The following is an 18800-nucleotide window of genomic DNA, read 5'->3' on the forward strand; positions in this document are numbered from 1 at the left end:
GGTATGGAAAGCATGGGCGTTCCCTCGAGCCTGTTGAAGGAATTAAAGGTTTTTTGGTCCAATATTATATACATGAGTTTTCTATTATTTTATTAATAATTACTAATTTATAATAAAATTTACTTTATAAATACTTGAAGAATATTTTTTTTTATGTAGAATTGTAAACTCATTAGTATAGTTCATAAGAAAAAAAATTATGTGTTTTTAATGTTAGATAAAAAATATTTTTTGTTTAAATACTTAAACTTAAAATGATAAGATAATATCTTTCTGATGTGAGATAAAAAAACCTTTTAAAATAATATTTTAAATTTTATTATTTATAACATATATACACTACATGTATTGTTTTTTTTTAACTTTTTCATATGAAATATTAAAATCTTAAATATTTTTTTAATTTTTCTAGGTTGACCCGTGACCGAGCCTCTTGGCCAGGTCAACCCCCGGGCCAAGTTTAATGACTATGATAAAAACCATTGTGGAGATCTTAAAGAAAATGCTGGCTAATGTTATAAAAAATAATACTATAAATATTGATGAAAAAACAAAAGAAAGCACAGTATTTAACCAAACAACAAAAAATATTAGCGGCCAAATTAAATCTAGAAAAAATAATCACGAAGGTTTATATAAAAATAACACTCTCTAATATATAAAAAATCTATGATTTCATAAAAATATTGAAATTTCAATGGTATCTAATAAAAACAATTCAAATTATTTTCTAGTCAATCTATCTAAATGAACTAAAGTGTAATATGCATGGAAAATGAAAAAAAAAAATAAACAAAACAAGCCAGATGCGTGCAAACATATCGCTAAGCCCATTTCAAAGAGGTCTGGCCTATGCACCAGGCCTACTGACTTTTTTTATATTAAAAGCGTACAAGTCATAATCTGCTATTTGTTTTTTTGTTTTTAAAGTATTGCTGACGACGCTTCTTCTTCTAATCCAGTTTTTGACAACTAGAGATCACTAGAAACTCTGGCCTTAGTTGTTTTGTCCAAGAATTCTATTTCAATCTATTTTTGATCTAAATCACTATGAAAATACCATACACATCTTAATAAACTCATATATGACATCAAACAACCCAAAATAGATCCAAAAACCCAAAGTTAACCAGAAATAAAAGGCAAATTCCGATGTCAAATCTATTTTCTTAGACAAATTGAAGGTGAAAAACCATTTAAGTGAAAATCTCATTATCAAATGGAATCTATTGACGCTAAGATTGACTATTTTGATGGCAAAAATCATTGTTAACCGATGATTTTCTCTCTTTGCTAGAATCTATCAACTCTCTCTTCTCTCTCAGACCTACGGCTTAAAAGAAAAAATAAATTTTTTGACCAAAATGATTTTTTCTTGAAATTTCATAAATTGGATGGAGTTAACATTAATTATCTAAAAAATATAAGGATAATTGGGTGGTCAATGAGAGAGGGAAATCAACAAGAGAGAGGTGTTGAAGGAGAGGAACTATTGGTCAATTATAGATTTCAATTTTTTTTAAAAAATAAAAAATAGGAGAGGAGAGGGTTTGTTAGGTTTTAATTGATTTTAAAATAGGCAATAGAATTTCCATCAGTAATTCCATTAGAAATTTTGACATGTCATTAATGCCAACATAATTGATGAGTTTTTATTGCATCGTTGATTTTATTTGCAATAAAAAGCTTAATTTTTGACAAATTATTTCATTATTGATTTTGTTAACAATCCCTAAACCTTTTGTAACTTTCTAACAAAGTGGGTGGTCCATCATTGATTTTTTTGAAAACAAGAAGCTCAATTTCAATGGACTATTCTGTAGCTAATGCCATTGGCAATCCCTAAACCTTTTATAAATTTCCAACAAAATAGGTGGTTCGTTGCCTATTCCATCAGAAATAAGAACATTAATTTCTGACCTACTATTTTTCTGTTGATGACATCCACAATCCCTAAACCTTCTATAATTTTCTAAAACAATATGTGTGCATTATTGATGGAATAACCAATGAAAATTGTATTTTCATCGGTAATTTTAATATTTTTTTGGGATAGTTATTACATTACCCCTGCCAGCCTAAGCATAGAACAACAAACATATTCAAACCAACAATTTCTCACATTAAATCCATAACCACAAAAAAACTTGTGCAATTATTGTAACAATGAACAAATCTAAAAAAAAAAACATAAACAAAATTATCCAACAATTATAAATATAGATGATGACTTGGTAATAATCTCCGATGGTAATAAAAAAAATGCTTTACCGTAATTGATTAAGGAAAAAAGGCTTATTATTATCCATGTAATATGGAAAAGCCATTTTTCCATGTTTGCTTCAACTTGAAACCGTCGCATTTATAGAAAAATTATTTATAGTCTACATCAAAATTGTCTTCATTTTCTTGAAACATCATATGTTAAAGCCCTAATTAACCATAACTAATTCAACTCATCAATCAACAATTGAAGACAAATATCTATAATCCTCACTGGATTATAAGGAGCAAGTATGCCTATAGATAAAAACATGAATTTTGGTTTACTACATATCCCTGGGAGTAAGTTAGTATGGCTGATCAACAAGAATATGGTGTAACAAAGGATTTAAATGGATTAAATCCATTTGTACACAAGTCAAGATGTGCGTTATGTGATTTCATTGAAAATTGAGGATACACCCTATTAAATTACTAAGCTTCACCATTGGAAATGTGTCGTATGACTCCATTCATCTCATTATGTGAATGATATCATGTCATGTGCTCGGTTGTTCTTAAAGACATAAATAACCTTTACAACATAAGAATGGTTAGAAAGTTTCAACTTTTTATATACGATAAATGTCATTCCTCTAACACTATTAAGTTTATATGGAGCATGCAGAAAGGTTTGGCACTCGATAAAATTTGCATATTCACCGTAGTAGAACATGCAAAAGTTTGGGTAATATCAATTTTTTTGGTATCATAAGACAAGAGGTTTCATCATTTATTCAACATAAAAGTTATTTTTTATCCTATTCTCTTGAGGTTACATACTTTTTGCCCATTCAAGGATCCTATCATAATCGACCTCATCCAACCTATAATTTCACTTGATAGTAAATACTTATGCAATGACCAATAATTTACTATAATTTATGCACCCATCCCATAATGGTTCATCAAAATCTTTTAGAAGTTCAAAAAACATAGTTGTATCTATATTTAGTTCTTCATCTAAAAAGATGTTACGTGAACCTTCACATGAATAATTTTGATTCATTCTCATTGCATCCATCACCAAACTTCTATAAGGATTACTATTATCATATGCAAACCCATGTATATTGCTAGAACAAGAAGTTAAGTCAACCATCCTTTCAAACATGATTTTGTAAGAAATATGGGGTACTCAACAGAAGTATTTATCGGCAAACTCTTTTTTAAGTAGATACATCATCACAACATCTTTATGGTGAAACTTTTTATTCTTACACTTCATACATGGACATCTAATTTCACATTCAATAATATTCTTTAGATTAGAAAGTACAAAATTAATAAAATCCTTAACCCTTTTGAGATAGTTTTGCATATACAACCCTTCAGAAAAATCTTGATATATCCAAGAATAATCATCCATTACTTATAAAACCTATATCAAATATTTATAACAACATTTATTAATAATGTAACTAGCAACTCAAAATTCAATTTTTTTAATTAAAAATGAATTCACAATCCAATAACTAATTATCATTTCTACATAAATTTAATTTTGTATTAAAATGTGAGATGAGTAAAAAAAACTAACAACAAATAATCAGTACCTAACTAATTATACATTATTTTTTTCAATTCAGATTTATTCAATTTAAATTAATACCTTTTAATTATTATCAATTCTATAAAAAATCAATTTCTCCAAATTTCTTTAAATTTCAATTTGATAATAAAATTGACAAAATATAATTGGTACCCATTAAATAAGTCATAATTTCTTCAATTATAACATACTTAAGTTACCAAATCAAACTCAATTTAATCAAATAACAAATAAAATCAATTTCCTTCAAAATCTCAAACAAATCCTAACATATAAATCATACATTAATACAATAATATTCTCCAAGAAAAAGAGGTAAAACACTTAAATATGTAAACAAACTATAAATACTATGAAAAAAATTTAAATAAATTGACCTAAACCATAAATGAATTATAAAAGAAATTGGTAGGTTTACTTACTTGATATAACGAAGCTTCACAAGAAATTGAACCAAGAGATTAGAGATGCTAAAACTATTTATAGATGGAGGTTGACGCTGGTAGTTTGAGGTACTTATTGGATCCTTTTGGATTCCCATAAACCACTACTAGTCCATCGTGATTTGGGAATAGTTCCTCACACTATCCCCTTTTAGTTCGGTACATGTGAGCAATTCTTTAGGATAAATTTTAATTTACCTTTCAAGGTTTATGTTTTATCTCGATTTCATTTAAAATTTTTGTTTTGTTTCAATTATGTTATCTATCTTTATATTTATTTCACTTTGTAACACAATGTATGGTGTGGATAAAATCTAGGATTCTCAAACCCTAAGGTTACAACTCTAAACAATGTAGAGGAATAGAGAAAATCTCTAATATTTTATAATATAAGATTAAATTAAAATCTAAATCTAAATATTTTCAAAATAAACTAGAATCCATATTTATATTAGTTAGATCTAAAATCTTGGAAATGATTTCTGATTAAAACTAAAATCCTTTATAGGAAATGATTTCTATTTAAAATTTAGCTAACTAATATAATCCATTTAGTATTAGGATTCCTAAATAATAAATACTATTTAAATGAAAATTCCTAAGCTAAGTAAGTGTTGTAACCCATTTTTGGGTCCCCCACAAAATATATATATATAAAATATATATACAGCCAAAGGAGGTTAAGAAAAAATAACAAGAGGCAAAAGCGCTCAGAAAATGATCAGAAAATTGGTCAATGAGGTTAAAAATACAAAGATTGGATTTTTGACAGTATGTTCTTGAAGGAGGAGAGCCTTGTTGAGGAGGAAAATTTGAAATTTGAGGAGAAAAGCCCAAATTTGGATGTTTATGGACTTAATTGGATTTTTAAATGAATTTATAGGAGATTTGATTGCAAGAAAAATTGATTTTTAAGTCAATTTGAGCTTTAATTAGAAGAAATTTAAGTTCTGGGGCCAAAATAAATTTTTTAGGAATTTATTAGGTCAAATTAGGGGCTTAATTGCATAAATATTGAAGTTTAAGGGCCAATTAGGGACTTAATTGAAGAAATCCGAAACCAAGGACCAAATTGAAGAAGGCGCATAAGTATAGGGGTTGGAATTAATTGATTCAGGGGCCTAATTGAAGAAATTGGAAGTTTATTGATTAATTAAGGGCTCAATTGCATAAATCAAAGGCCAAGGACTAAAGTGAAAAACGCGGCCAACAAGAGGGATGGAGACCGAAAATGGCAGGGATGCAATTGAATAAACAAAAGATAATTGAGGGCTGCCTTGCAAATTGACGTGTTTTGGCATTTTGCAGGACTTAAATGAAACGGCGCGTTTTGCCTAAAACGACGTCGTTTCATGTAAAAAAAAAAAGAGATCGGAACGGTGTCGTTTTGAACGACACGGTTCCTCTTTCTTCCTCCCCTGGACATGCAGCAGGGGAAGAAAGAAAAATGGTTGTTTTTTTTCTTCTTCAAGTGTGCTCCCTCTCTCTTGCCGCCTGCCTTGCCAAGACCGAGAGAGCCGCACCTCGCCAGCCACACCTACTGGCCGACCACCCGCCGCGCGCCTACCAGAAAAACGGGGAAGCCGTACCACGCCAGCTGCACCCAAATGGCCGACCAACCGCCGCAGCCTTTGCTCCCCATGTGCAACCATAAAAAGCCCCGCCCCTTGGCTCTATAAATAGACCCAAAAACGAAGAGAAAAGAGGACCCGAAAGGAGGAAGGAACCGAGAGAGGGAATACCCGAAGAAAAAAGAGAGGAAGACCGAAAGAGAGGAGGGAGAGGGGAGAAAGAAGGAGAGAGAAGAAAGAGAGGGGTGAACTGAAAACAAGGAGAAGAGGAACGGGAAGAGAGGAAAGACCAAACCGAAAACAAAAGAAAAAAAAACCAAACTGAAAACGCACCCAAACCGTTGGAAACAGCCGCAGCGCCGCCGTCCGTGAGCCACCGGCCTCCGCCACAGCCTCGCCGGAAACGCAGCAAGCCACCGCCTCCGCGCCAGGTAACTTTTCTCCCCCCTCATTTCTGTTGTTTGTGGTTTTCCTTCTTTGCATGCAGAACGAATAGCGTTCTGCATGCAGGGGTGGGGGGGAAATAATTCCCCCCGCCCGTTTTTGATTTCTGGGCCAGGCGGATCCTGGCCCAGCCCTGCCTTCTGGGCCGGGCCTGGCCCAGAAGGCAGCATTAGTTTTTTGGGCCGAAATTGGCCCAATCCATTTTGGGCCGAAATCGGCCCAACACCTTTGGGGCTGAGTCCGGCCCAGCCCAGTTGGTGGGCCGGACCAGCCCAGCCCATTTAATATTATATATTATATATTATTTTGTTTTTGTATTATTTATATATAGATATATATAAAAAAAATTAAAAAAATTAAGAAAATTCTGCAAAATTTATTTCAAAAATATATGATTTTCTGTAATTTTATTATTGTATTTTGATTAATATTAGTTTGTATTTTTATACTATAAAAATACAAATCCGGTATTAAAATACCCGGTTTTCATCAAAACAACAAAGATTTTCAAAATAAAAAATGTCTTTTGCTTTCAAAAATTTTCTAAATATCTTAAAAATATTGTTGATTTTTCTGCATATTTTTATCAAAGTGGATTAATATTTGGTTGTATTTTTATACCGTAAGAATACCAACCCAGTATTAAAGTACCCGATTCGCGTCAAAACATCAAAAAAATATATACATAATTAAAAAATATTTTGTTTTAAAATACGGCCTAGTCTCTCCAATATATATATTATAACATCATATTTTCGCACAACAAAAGAAAATTTCAAAAAACAATATATGTATTAGCATGCATTTTGGCTTTAATAACCGGTTTATTTAAGCTATGAGAACTAGGTCAATATTTCAAAAATTCTAAAAAAATCTTTTTGTCTTCTTTTAGTATATGGGATTATGAATTTATACGTAAAACATATTCCTGATATTAAATATGGTTTTTTTACATAGACGTTAGAACGGTTAGGTTTTACCCGATAAGATAAGGACCTCCTTATTGAGGAGGACTTTTCTTGAACCATAGACGGGCCAACAACTAGAAAACACAACGAGACTTTGAATTTTATCAGACAAATAAACAATGCAGCTTACCTTAGGTAGGGCGTATTTGGGGTGCTAATACCTTCCCTTTACGCAACCAGTCCCCGTGCCCGATCTCTGAAGACCAGTTAGGGTTCCTAGTGACCAAAATACTAGGTGGCGTCTCTCATTCCATTTTCTACCAATAAAAGACAATATTTCCTTGTCTCCCCACATTTGCCAAATAGATACCATACACACATCCTAGTTTTTAAAAGTGGAATTTCGTTGCGACGCCGCACACCCCGCGACAGTAAGAAAAAAAATCCAAATACAACAATGTAAATAAAAACAATCTCATATATTAACTTTCAAGTCTTATTTTGAAGGCATTTTTTTTTTAATCTCCGATCATCATAAAATCTTAACCCAATAGAAACCAATGTCTTTAGAATTAACTGTTAGAATTTTTTTTTTATCTTCGATCATCATTATAAAATCTTAACTCAATAGAAATCAAGGTCTTTAGAATTAACTGTTAGAATTTCAACTCGATCTAATGATCAAATTAAAAATTATGTTTCATTTACTAAATTATGTCTTAGACTCTTTCCAAACTGGTCAAAACTAGAAAATCTTAATCATTACTAAAATAATACAATAAACATTAATATGCATAGAGTATTGAAGAAAGTTCCCCATGTTACTCTTCATTTCCATCCTTTTCTACTAAAAATAGTACTGGAACTGTGTAATTTTTAATTTGATCTCCAAAGTTAATAGAATCTCAAGGTAAAAATGAACAAATTAAAATTAAAAAAAAAAGATATTAAAGAAAGATATTTTTAATGTTACAAATATTATTGATTATTTTTTCACCAACTCTATCTGTCAGTCCTTTGACAATACTAGAATATGATTACTTGACAAAATATGATAAGAAATTAACAACATCAACCACTACTATTGTTATCATCTCCTATCACTACAAGATTTTAAAGTTTTATTGACGGATATATTTCGTCAATGTGTGATTAGCAGTTCGTCGGTGATTTATTTACCAACGTCTTCACCGACGGAATAATTTTAATTTTTTGAAATATAAAATTGAGATGAATCACTTTTATTTTTTTATTGGATATAAATGAGAATACATTAACACGAATAAATTTAATTTAAATTGAAATATAAAATAATTTTATATGGAGTCCACTTGAATGAAAAAAACGTGTTAACAAGAATCTCCCGTCCCATGCAACTTTTTCCCTAGCTAGTAATTATTTTATTTGAAGTTAAGGATTATACTAACTGGACAAATCATCTCTATCACCTACATATAAAAAATAATAAATCGAAATCTTTACCTTCAATTATTCATGTATTCATGTCAAATAAGCAAGCTTTCTCTAGCCCACAAGCTTTCGATTAGAGAAGCCAACTCTTTCCCTCTGACAAATGATAGTACATTGAAATTCTCGTCTGCGCCACTCGAGCTATTCTAATGACTCCATTAGTGTCAACATCTCCATGCGTGAGAATATTATTTGAATTTGATTTATTATATTAATGTTAATATCTACTTACCAAAACTATCTAAAAATATAAAAATATATTATAAAAAAAACATTTAATTTACCCAACCCTCATTTGGAACACAATAGCAATACCAAACGGGGGCTACTCAAGATTAACATCAAATAGTATAGAGTTACTTCAATAAAAGGATATATATAATAATAAAAATTATGAAATGCCGCTATAATTATACCATATACTAAAACAAATTAGGGTGAAACATATATACTTCATTGTTTATATAAACAGTAAAACAGATGACCTAGTTTTTTGTTTTTAAACTTTTGTTTTTATTTCAACTGAATCCTTTTACAACATAATTAGATTCTAAATTATCATAAAAAATATCAAATTAAAAGATAAAGAACTGAAATATAAAACATGAAGAAGATATGTCTCATCTCAAATTCATGATAATTTTTATTTCTATAAAAAAATTCATTTTGTTTACTTTTCAGTTTCTAGGTGAATGAGAGGAGAGAGAAACTTATTGAAAAATGATAGAAGAGAGAGAAGTTATCGATTGTTGCGATTTTGACAATAAAAATAGCACGTCAAAGAGTTTTATTTGATGAAAAAAATTTGATGATGGTGATTTTCTCTTCTAAACATGGCGGGATAAGTAAATCGGGTTTGGTTTGGATTATAGGAATTCATTTTATTTTTATTTTTCTGAGTCATTTTGGGTTTTTTAAGGGATGTTGGATGGTTTATATTGGTCTTTATGGTGTTTTGGAGGTGTTTTTGGATGAAAATAGATTGGAAAAAAAGTTTTTTAGAGAAAAAAAATTCAATATACCTTGTTTTTTGGCTACCACATTGGTGGTTGGATTTTGGGCAAAGCAAGCGACATATTGCCTGCATAATTAAAAATGAAACTTGTCATATGCTCGATAAAAACTAAAAAGCCTGGGCATGCCTCAACTAAAAATAATTAGTTTAAAATATTATTAATATATTATTTTATTAAGAATATATTTTACAATCCATCAATTAGATCTTGATTAAAGAATACATCAAAGAGAATTTAGTTTGATAAATTTAATGAATTTTTTTATTTATATGTAAATGGGTGAAAACCCCATTTTTCTTGAAAAATAGAAAAACCCTTTTGTTATTTGTTAAATAGAATCTACATATTGATTCTATTTTTTTCTCATAATTTTTGATAAATTATATGCATCAAAACATGGATTTGTCATTCTCAAGAGTTTGACCCTAACACTGATTTTATCAACAAAGATTATTATTAATTAAGTTAAAATATTGATAGTGAGATTTCGAATCAACTTATATATATCTTATTACAAAAAGTAAATTTAAAGATTTGTATTTATTAATCAACTTTCTAATAGTTAGATAATACTTGGAGCAACTATTTATGATACTATACAATTTGTGCAACTAGATGTACAAGCAATATGTATTTTTGCAAAAACTTTAATTAATGTCATCCCTCTTTTGTATGTATGATTTAGTTTATATTAATTATTTATTTTAATTTAAATTAATGCTTTCACTATCTGATTTTTAAAAAAAATTAGTTTCGCTTATTTTGAAATAGTAATTATTGTTTTTTAATTATTTTATATTTTTATAATGTTTCAAAGAGATTATTGTAATTTATATTTATATTTTTTATATATTTCATATGAATAAACTATATTTTGATGATGTATGTAAAAAAATAATTTGTTCTTGATGAGAAAAAATAACTTCTACAATAAATAAAAAGACATAAATTCTAAAGCAAAGTGAGTATATTAAATATTTGCATAGTCAACTAAATAGCATTCTAACAACTCGTTTACAATTAATCAATTCAACTATATTTAAATATATTTATTAAATATAATTAATATTTTTCAATTAGTTATATTGATACATTTTTCTATAATTTTAAATTTTAATTTGGAATTACACTCGCAACGTTACACGGGTTTTAATTTAAAACTAGTGTATATTTAGTGTAGCATTCATTTGAGCAAGTTTTTAGACAAATGCAAATAAAGACTAATTTTATTGTAGTGAGCGGAAGAATGACATTGTTTTTATCCTAATAAGCCCTCTCTTCACCATCTAAACCAATCATATTAAACATAATTACATCAACATATTGCAAAGTATATGATTGTTAAATATTAGTGTATTATCAAACAGAGAAAAAAAAAACAATAGCTGAAAAGTGGATTAACCAACAAATTACTGAGCGAAAAGCTTCGATTTGCCAATCTGATTGAAACAGCACATAGAAATATACGTAAGAAACAAGAGAGAAAAACCACAAGAGCCGGTTGAAGACGGCCTCCATAGCAGTTCGCTCACTAGCCGGCCATTTCTTCTATGACAGCACACACTTTTATAACCCTATTCTCCCCTATCATTCCTTTTAAAGCCTCCTCATTGGAGGACTCGGTCGTCATATCTCTCAGTTTTTATCTCACATTATTCTAGCTACTAGCTATACTGAACGTACAGCTCAGTTTCATGGCGAAATTATCACAGCAGAACACGAAAAACACAGCAATTAACAGAAATAATACGACTAATGGTGTTACCAAGGTGAAACGAACAAGGAGAAGTGTGCCAAGAGACTCTCCTCCTCAACGTAGCTCCATTTATCGTGGTGTTACTAGGTCATCAATCATTTGCCTTCATTTGCTTGATCAATTTTTTTAATTTCCTTCTTAATTTGTCTTCCTTTTTCCTTAGTACTAAAATGATACCATTGTATAACTTATTGTTTCAGGCATCGATGGACCGGCCGATATGAAGCTCATTTGTGGGATAAGAATTGCTGGAATGAATCACAAAACAAGAAAGGACGACAAGGTTCATTTCACCACCTACATTAGCTTTAGTTTTTTTTTTTTTTTCAAGTTGTAGCTCAATATAAATGATCATGGAACAATTTATTGTATTAATGTGAACTTTTCGTTGTCTTTTTGTGGCTCTGGCTGGTGGATTTTTGCCCATGCTTGGATAATGCAGTCTACCTTGGTACGTGTACATGTTTAATCCATGCATTTTCTTTATAAAACCAATGGAGAGTTATGTAAGAATTGGAAAAAAGAAATTTGAGATCGAGTGGTAGTTCTATGCCATTTGTGATGACTGCTATTGAATCAGGTGCCTATGATGACGAAGAAGTTGCAGCACATGCCTATGACTTAGCGGCATTGAAATACTGGGGTCCTGAGACAATCCTTAATTTTCCGGTAATTTTATATCAGTATTTCATTGATATGAGAAAAAACATATTTAGATGATTTAGCTCTATAGTTTTCAGGATGTAGAATTAACAAATGAATTTGTTGTTTCTTCTTCTTCTTCTTCTTCTTCTTATTAATGGTAGTTATCGACATACCAAAACCAGCTGAAAGAAATGGAGGGTAGGTCTAGAGAAGAGTACATCGGATCATTGAGAAGGTAATAAAGCTTCTTGCATCGATGGTTGTGGAAATGAATCCCTCCGTAAGGAATTGCTAAATTGATGAATTAATTTATACTGCAAATTGATTCATTTTGACATTGAAATTTATAGGAAAAGCAGTCGTGGGGTTTCAAAATATCGAGGAGTTTCTAGGTACTCTACGTACGGAAACCTTGTTCTTCAATTATATACACTTTATAACTTCAATTTTTAAATTTAAATTAACTTCAATTTCAGGCATCATCACAATGGAGGGTGGGAAGCTCGGATTGGCAGAGTGTTTGGCAACAAGTACCTGTATCTTGGTACATATGATAATTTCTATTAGAAAATAATATAAATAATTTTTTAAGATGTTATCTAATAATTTAAATTATTAGATTGAATTAGTTTTTTAATATGGTATCAGAATCTTGATAATTAATTGATCACGAGTTCGAATTTCACTATTTCTATTTATTTAATAAAAATTAAATATAAAATAACGTGAATTTGTGCAAGTTTCAAATTACTTAAAAAAATATGTTATATAATAATATAAATTAGCTACTTATCTATTAGTTTAAATTATTATATTGAATTAGTTCTTTAACAATTCCTCCATGAAGTTTTTCACTTATGAGATTTCTTATTTCTTTAATTCCAACCAAACTCTTACATGCAAAATCAATCCTGACATTAATCAAAGCTATTTTTTTTATTGCAAAACCATCCACCAACACTTATTGTAACCTAATTCTTACCTTACATGACGCAAAACGGATTGATCCTAACTTCAATCAATTGATCTCATTGAGTTCTTGCAGCTACTCAAGAAGAAGCTGCGGCCGCATATGGTATAGAGCACCGGGGCCTGAATGCTGATCTTAGCCGGTACATCAAGTGGCTGAAACCCAATCAAAATAACAGTAACGGCAGCAATGATCTGAATCTTCCTACCCCTATGATCATAGGCACTGATAACTCAACTCATCGTAACCCTAATCAAGAACTCGGACCAACATTCCTTCACAACGAACAAACCTACCAACCTAGTGAAACTACATTAATTCCACTACGGCCAGCTGCTGCGAATCCCACGTCAGCCCTAGGGCTCTTACTTCAATCATCAAAGTTCAAGGAAATGATGGAGATGACATCAGTGACAGACTGCCCACAAACCTCATCGTCAGAGTTAGAACTGACACCGTGTAGCTTCCCTGAAGACGTACAAACATATTTTGAGTGCCAATATTCAAGTAGCTATGGCGATCAAGGAGATGATATGATTTTTGGTGACTACAACTCGTTTATGCCGCCCATGTTTCACTCCGATTTCTAAACATAGGGATTAATTCAGGTGATTTAATATGTTAGTATATTCATTCTATATAATATTAAATTAGAAGGTTCTTTGTGAATACGAGATCATGTGGTCTTTGATTCTCCCAGATCATTTGGTTGGCAGTTCTTTAGGGTTGAGATTTCCTTGAATAAGAAAATTTGTAGAACGAGGAGAAGATATTGATAGCTTGGGAATCCGATTTCAGATATAGCTAATGGGCTCTTTATTATTTGGTTCATTTCTTTGAAGAGCGATAAGGGCAAATAAACAATAGATTTATCATCAATTATTTTTTTTTTGTATGAATAAGATGTATCATTTTATATCGTAAGACACAGATGTAATTTTCATTTTTTTTCAGCAATAAAAAGTCTACATATTGAAATAATGTACCTAGCAGTTATTTATTTATTTGTTATGAATATACTTTTTTTCAATTTAGTTTTTCTAAATATAGTAGCATATATCATATAACCACTTACTGTATATATCTGTTGCCTTCTTCATCCACTGGTATCTTCCCTCATTGGTTATTTAGAGTCTGTTTAAGAATGTGATTGTTGTTGTTTTTTAAAGTGTTTTTCACAAATATATTAAAATAATATTATTTTTTTATTTTTTTAAATTATTTTTAATATCAGCACAACAAAATAATTTAAAAACACAAAAAAATATTAATTTGAAGTAAAGAAAAAAATAAAAAAAATTTATATTTTTTCAAAAATATTTTTAAAATACAAAAACAAACAGTGCCTCAAGCTGCTGCACCGATTCCTTTGAAAGGGAAAAATTCAAGTGGTAATATCCATATGATATAAGTTTGGAATTCAATCACTGTGACAAAATTGCTTCTCGTCTATTAACTTAATATGATATAAGATTTATCCAACATGAAAAAAAAAAAGAACAAATAAAGGAGAAAAACATGAGGATGTCAACAAATTCTTTGGTTTCCTGATGAATAATGATTCATTCATATATATGTCAACAAATTCCTAAACTTTCAAATTCTTTCCCATTTTTTCACTTAGGTTGACACTCTAGGATTATTTATTTTTATTATCCATTATTTGGCAAATTCATCTCCATCTCAAGTCAACCATGTCAGTTTTACATAATTCTATACAATTTAAAAATTCTCTAAATATTTTCAATTTCATCCTAATAAGCTCAACCATTCAATTACTCAACATTTTATCATTTAATTAATTCAACTCAATTAAAATCATCAATCATTCACATGATCATACACATATTTATAACACAATTAAATGAACAATATCATAAATGCATAATTTCTTCTTTTTCTTCTTCATGTGGCCAGCCCTATTGTTTTTCCAATCTATCACTTTTTATTATTATTTTTCCATGATTTTACTCCCATAACAACCTGTAATGCTTCTAGAAACTCTAATTCTAAGAAATCTCTTTTCCCCCTAATTTTTATTTTAAAAATTCTAATTCAATTTTTTATATTTTTCAAAATCAATTAATTTTTGTTCAAATTGATATAGAGAGGTTCCAAACATCTTACCTGATCAAAATATGTTTCAAAAATCAAATAGTTGAAATTTCTCAAGGCTTTTCTCTCTTTTTCCTCATCTTTTTTCACTTTTTCTCTCTAACCCAATCTTCCCCTCTTTAATCTCTCTTTATTAATCTTCCCCTCTTTAATCTCTCTTTATTCTGGTATGGGTGTGTTCTTCTCTCTCAAAACTCTCTATTTTCACTCCTATTTACGCTTCTCTTACCCTTTAATGGTGGAAGAAAGGAAGAAGGAAAGAAAACTTTTTGTCTCTCCTTCTTTTGCTGTAAAGTCGGCTTACTAGGTGTGAGAGAGAGGAATTCTCCTTTTTTTTGTTAATTACTTATTTACCCTTTCTTATTCCATTACTTCTTTTATTTCAGGTAACCTTTCATAACTCTCTATATAACTTTATACCAGTAATTTCATCTAACGATATATATATATATATATTCCCTTTCTGTAAAATATTTATTTAGTTACCTTGCACTTTTATTATTTTTCTTAAATACTCATTTATCCCATTTTAAAATTTCATTTTTTTAATCATCTCAGGGTTCATATTTTTCTCTCATAATAAAAATTTTGTCCTCGATTACTACCTGCTTATGAAAATAATTATGGATATTTTCTTTTTATTTCTGACTCTCTTTCCCAAGTTACCTCCTCAATTTGAGAATGTTTTTAAAGTATCTTCACCATCATAATCGTTTTATTTCTTAGTTCCTTCTCACTCCTGTCCACCATTCTAAACGAACGTGCTTCCAAGGTCAAATATTCCTTAAGTTCTAGCAGAACTTAGGGTAGTTCTCGTGTGGGATCCATCGGAGCCTTTCTAAGTAATTATACATAAAATATATCATGTATCCTTGACAAGAGTAGTGGTAAGATCAGTCTATATACAACTGCACCTAGTATTTGAATTATATTAAAAGGATCGATATACATTATTAGAGTCAACTTGTCATTCATTCCAAACCATATAATATACTTTCAATGTGTAATCTTTAGGAACACTTGATCCCTCATCTCAAACTCGAGGATATAGTAGGTTAACCCGGGTTGACTCAAGTCATTTTTTGGTTTGCTTTCTGTGAGGTTATCCTGGTCTCATAATCCATGTCACGATTTTGATGGATTAAACCGATTCAAATCAGGTCATTTTTTTTTACCTTTTTTAATTGATTTTTTTTTAATTTCAACCTTTAAAATTTGGTTAATTGAAAATTAAGTTTCATAATTTATTTTTTTAGTGTTATCTTAGTTTCATGATTTAGGTTGCGGTTTTGGAAGGTTAATCTGGGTTGACTATGATCATTGTTTTAATTGATTTTCTTTTTTAATTTTATCCTTCAACATTGAATTGATTGAGAATTAGGTTTTATTTTTTTTCAATTTATTTTTTATTGGGTTATCATGGTCTCATGATTAGGGTTGTGGATTTAACAAGTTAACTCAGGTTAGCCCGATTCGATCCAACATGTTTTCGTCTTAATTTTTTTAAGAAGATATCGTCTTGAACTATTATATTTTAATCAAACTACTTTTTTTAACCAATTGTCTAGGTTGTCATTGAACTCATCAAATTATTTAGATCATATCAAGTCAACTTAATTCTTTTGCTAGAAAAACGTTAGCAATACATGAATATTTTCTGGACATTAAAAAAATTGATATGACCCGTAGCGTAGCGTGAGCGAATAATGTTTTACTAATTGATTATAAATAATTTCTTGACTAACACTAGACATTCTCAATTTATTATCCTTTTGTTTGAAAAAAGATACCAACTCCCCCCCCCCCTCTCTCTATATATATGTGTGTGTGTGTGTGTGTGTGTTTTTTGTTTTAATTAAAATATTAAAAAAGAAGATGCAATTGACTAGGGATATAGTAAGGTGTACTTGATCGGATTATAAACAGAGGGATTAAATATATGTCTAACACTAAAAAGGCTAATTAACTAATTTCATTAAACTATAAGGACTAAGTTTTAATAAATAAATAATTTTAGGACTATTAAGAGGCATAGATCATCTACTGGATTTATTAATCTAATTGTTTATTTGTGTTTGAGAATATCTCAAGAAATAGCATTAGTGACGAATTATATATGCTACAAAATCCTTTACGAAGTAGGGTTTGAAAGACCCAATGAAACATTGTCTCCCACTCTACTATAAATACACTTATGCCCTAAACCTTTCCGAATCACTAGAGGTTAAAATTTCCTTTCCTCTTTTCTTCTGGAGAAAAAAACATCGAAGGGACAACCTCGAAGAACAAAAAGCGGCGGACAAGAGTTTGATGAGCACACCAATCTCAGAAACCTCAGAGAAGAACTGGGATGTAGATCGGGCGATGCAAAGTGATGGTGAACCGAGGCGTCACGATCAAGTAAGGGAAGCGTTTAGAAGCTTATCTACATCAGCCAATTGGATGGATTGGTTCAAGTTTGGACCAGTTGGTTGGAGATTCAACCCTAGTGACATAGAATTGCTCGATTACTATTTACGTGCAAGAAAATATGGTGGTGGTGCAATTTGTGAAGGTATTTTTGGTGACTTTGATCTCTATAAATATGATCCTCAAAACTTACCACAAGGTAGGTCACGCTTCATGTTTTTCTTTGAATAAACAAAGATTTTCTTTCAATAAACAAGTTCATATTTACAGAAATATATATTGAGAGAGAGAAGATTATTTGATTTGCGCTAATAGTGTGAGTTAGTTTTTTAATGAACAGATAAAGTGCATCGCCATTGTAATGGCAGGATGTATATTTTTACTCCTATTTACAAACTCCATATAAATGGAGCAAGGAAGGGTAAACGAAACACCCCGAATGGACATTGGAAGATGAATTCATCTCCCATTCCCATTATCGAAAATAACGATGGACAAACAATTGGTACCAGGTCATCTCTTGTCTTCTTCGATAAGGATAAAAGGAAGACACGTTGGCTTATGTATGAATTCAGGCTTGTAGATCCTCCCACACAAACCATTGAAAATGAAGGCATGGTCTGTAAAATGTTTTGCTTGGTTTTTTTTTTTTTAAAAAAAAAAACAGTGTCTTGTTTAGCATGCTGACAATTACTTGCTTTTCTTTTGGAAATAACACAGTTGGACCACTGTGTGCTAGCAGTGGTTTATAGGTCCAAAGAGGATAGACTGGATACTGCTACCAGTAAAAACAGATGGTCACATGATTATGTGGCACACACTATAGGTTTTGATGAATTTAACTCAGAACCAAAACGTTGCCACGATCAAGTTCTGTCCGATAACAAGGAAATCCATTCCATGGAGCAGAGCCATAGAAAGCGTAAATATGCTCAAGATATTGGTGGGACTTCAACTTCAAATAGTAATTCAATCACAAATTTTTCCTAGATCAGCATATTCTTCTCCAATAAGTATTTCCATTTGATGTAAATTTTTCCGTATATAAGTTCTTTTCTTCGTTGAATTAGAATCCTCTTTTAGTGTTTCTTTGAATATGAATCTTTTTCTTACGAAAAAAATATCTTTTTGTTAATAAGGATCTTTATATTTATTTTGTTCTGAATTCTTTATTAAATGTTGGTGATGAAAACAACCAATAATCCCATATATTATTAATATATTTTTGAGCTAAGCCGT

The 18800-nt window shown here is 30.4% G+C and overlaps 2 protein-coding genes across 2 annotated transcripts; both read left to right on the forward strand.

Annotated features, from left to right (window-relative positions):
• The first annotated feature begins 11360 nt into the window (after positions 1–11360).
• On the forward strand, positions 11361–13627 carry LOC133688555 (AP2-like ethylene-responsive transcription factor At1g79700). The gene is made up of 8 exons (XM_062108064.1): positions 11361–11509; positions 11623–11705; positions 11865–11873; positions 12003–12091; positions 12229–12302; positions 12418–12459; positions 12544–12590; positions 13113–13627. Exons 1-8 carry the CDS (start codon positions 11361–11363, stop codon positions 13625–13627), a joined length of 1008 nt encoding a protein of 335 aa, XP_061964048.1.
• A 3835-nt stretch (positions 13628–17462) lies between these two features.
• On the forward strand, positions 17463–18551 carry LOC133688561 (NAC transcription factor 56-like). Its single transcript, XM_062108073.1, has 3 exons — positions 17463–17760; positions 17902–18179; positions 18282–18551. The coding sequence occupies exons 1-3, from the start codon at positions 17463–17465 to the stop codon at positions 18549–18551; spliced, it is 846 nt and encodes a 281-aa protein (XP_061964057.1).
• Positions 18552–18800: the final 249 nt, after the last annotated feature.

The sequence above is a fragment of the Populus nigra genome, chromosome 3, assembly GCF_951802175.1.
Source record: "Populus nigra chromosome 3, ddPopNigr1.1, whole genome shotgun sequence".
In the NCBI taxonomy this organism is placed as follows: domain Eukaryota; kingdom Viridiplantae; phylum Streptophyta; class Magnoliopsida; order Malpighiales; family Salicaceae; genus Populus; species Populus nigra.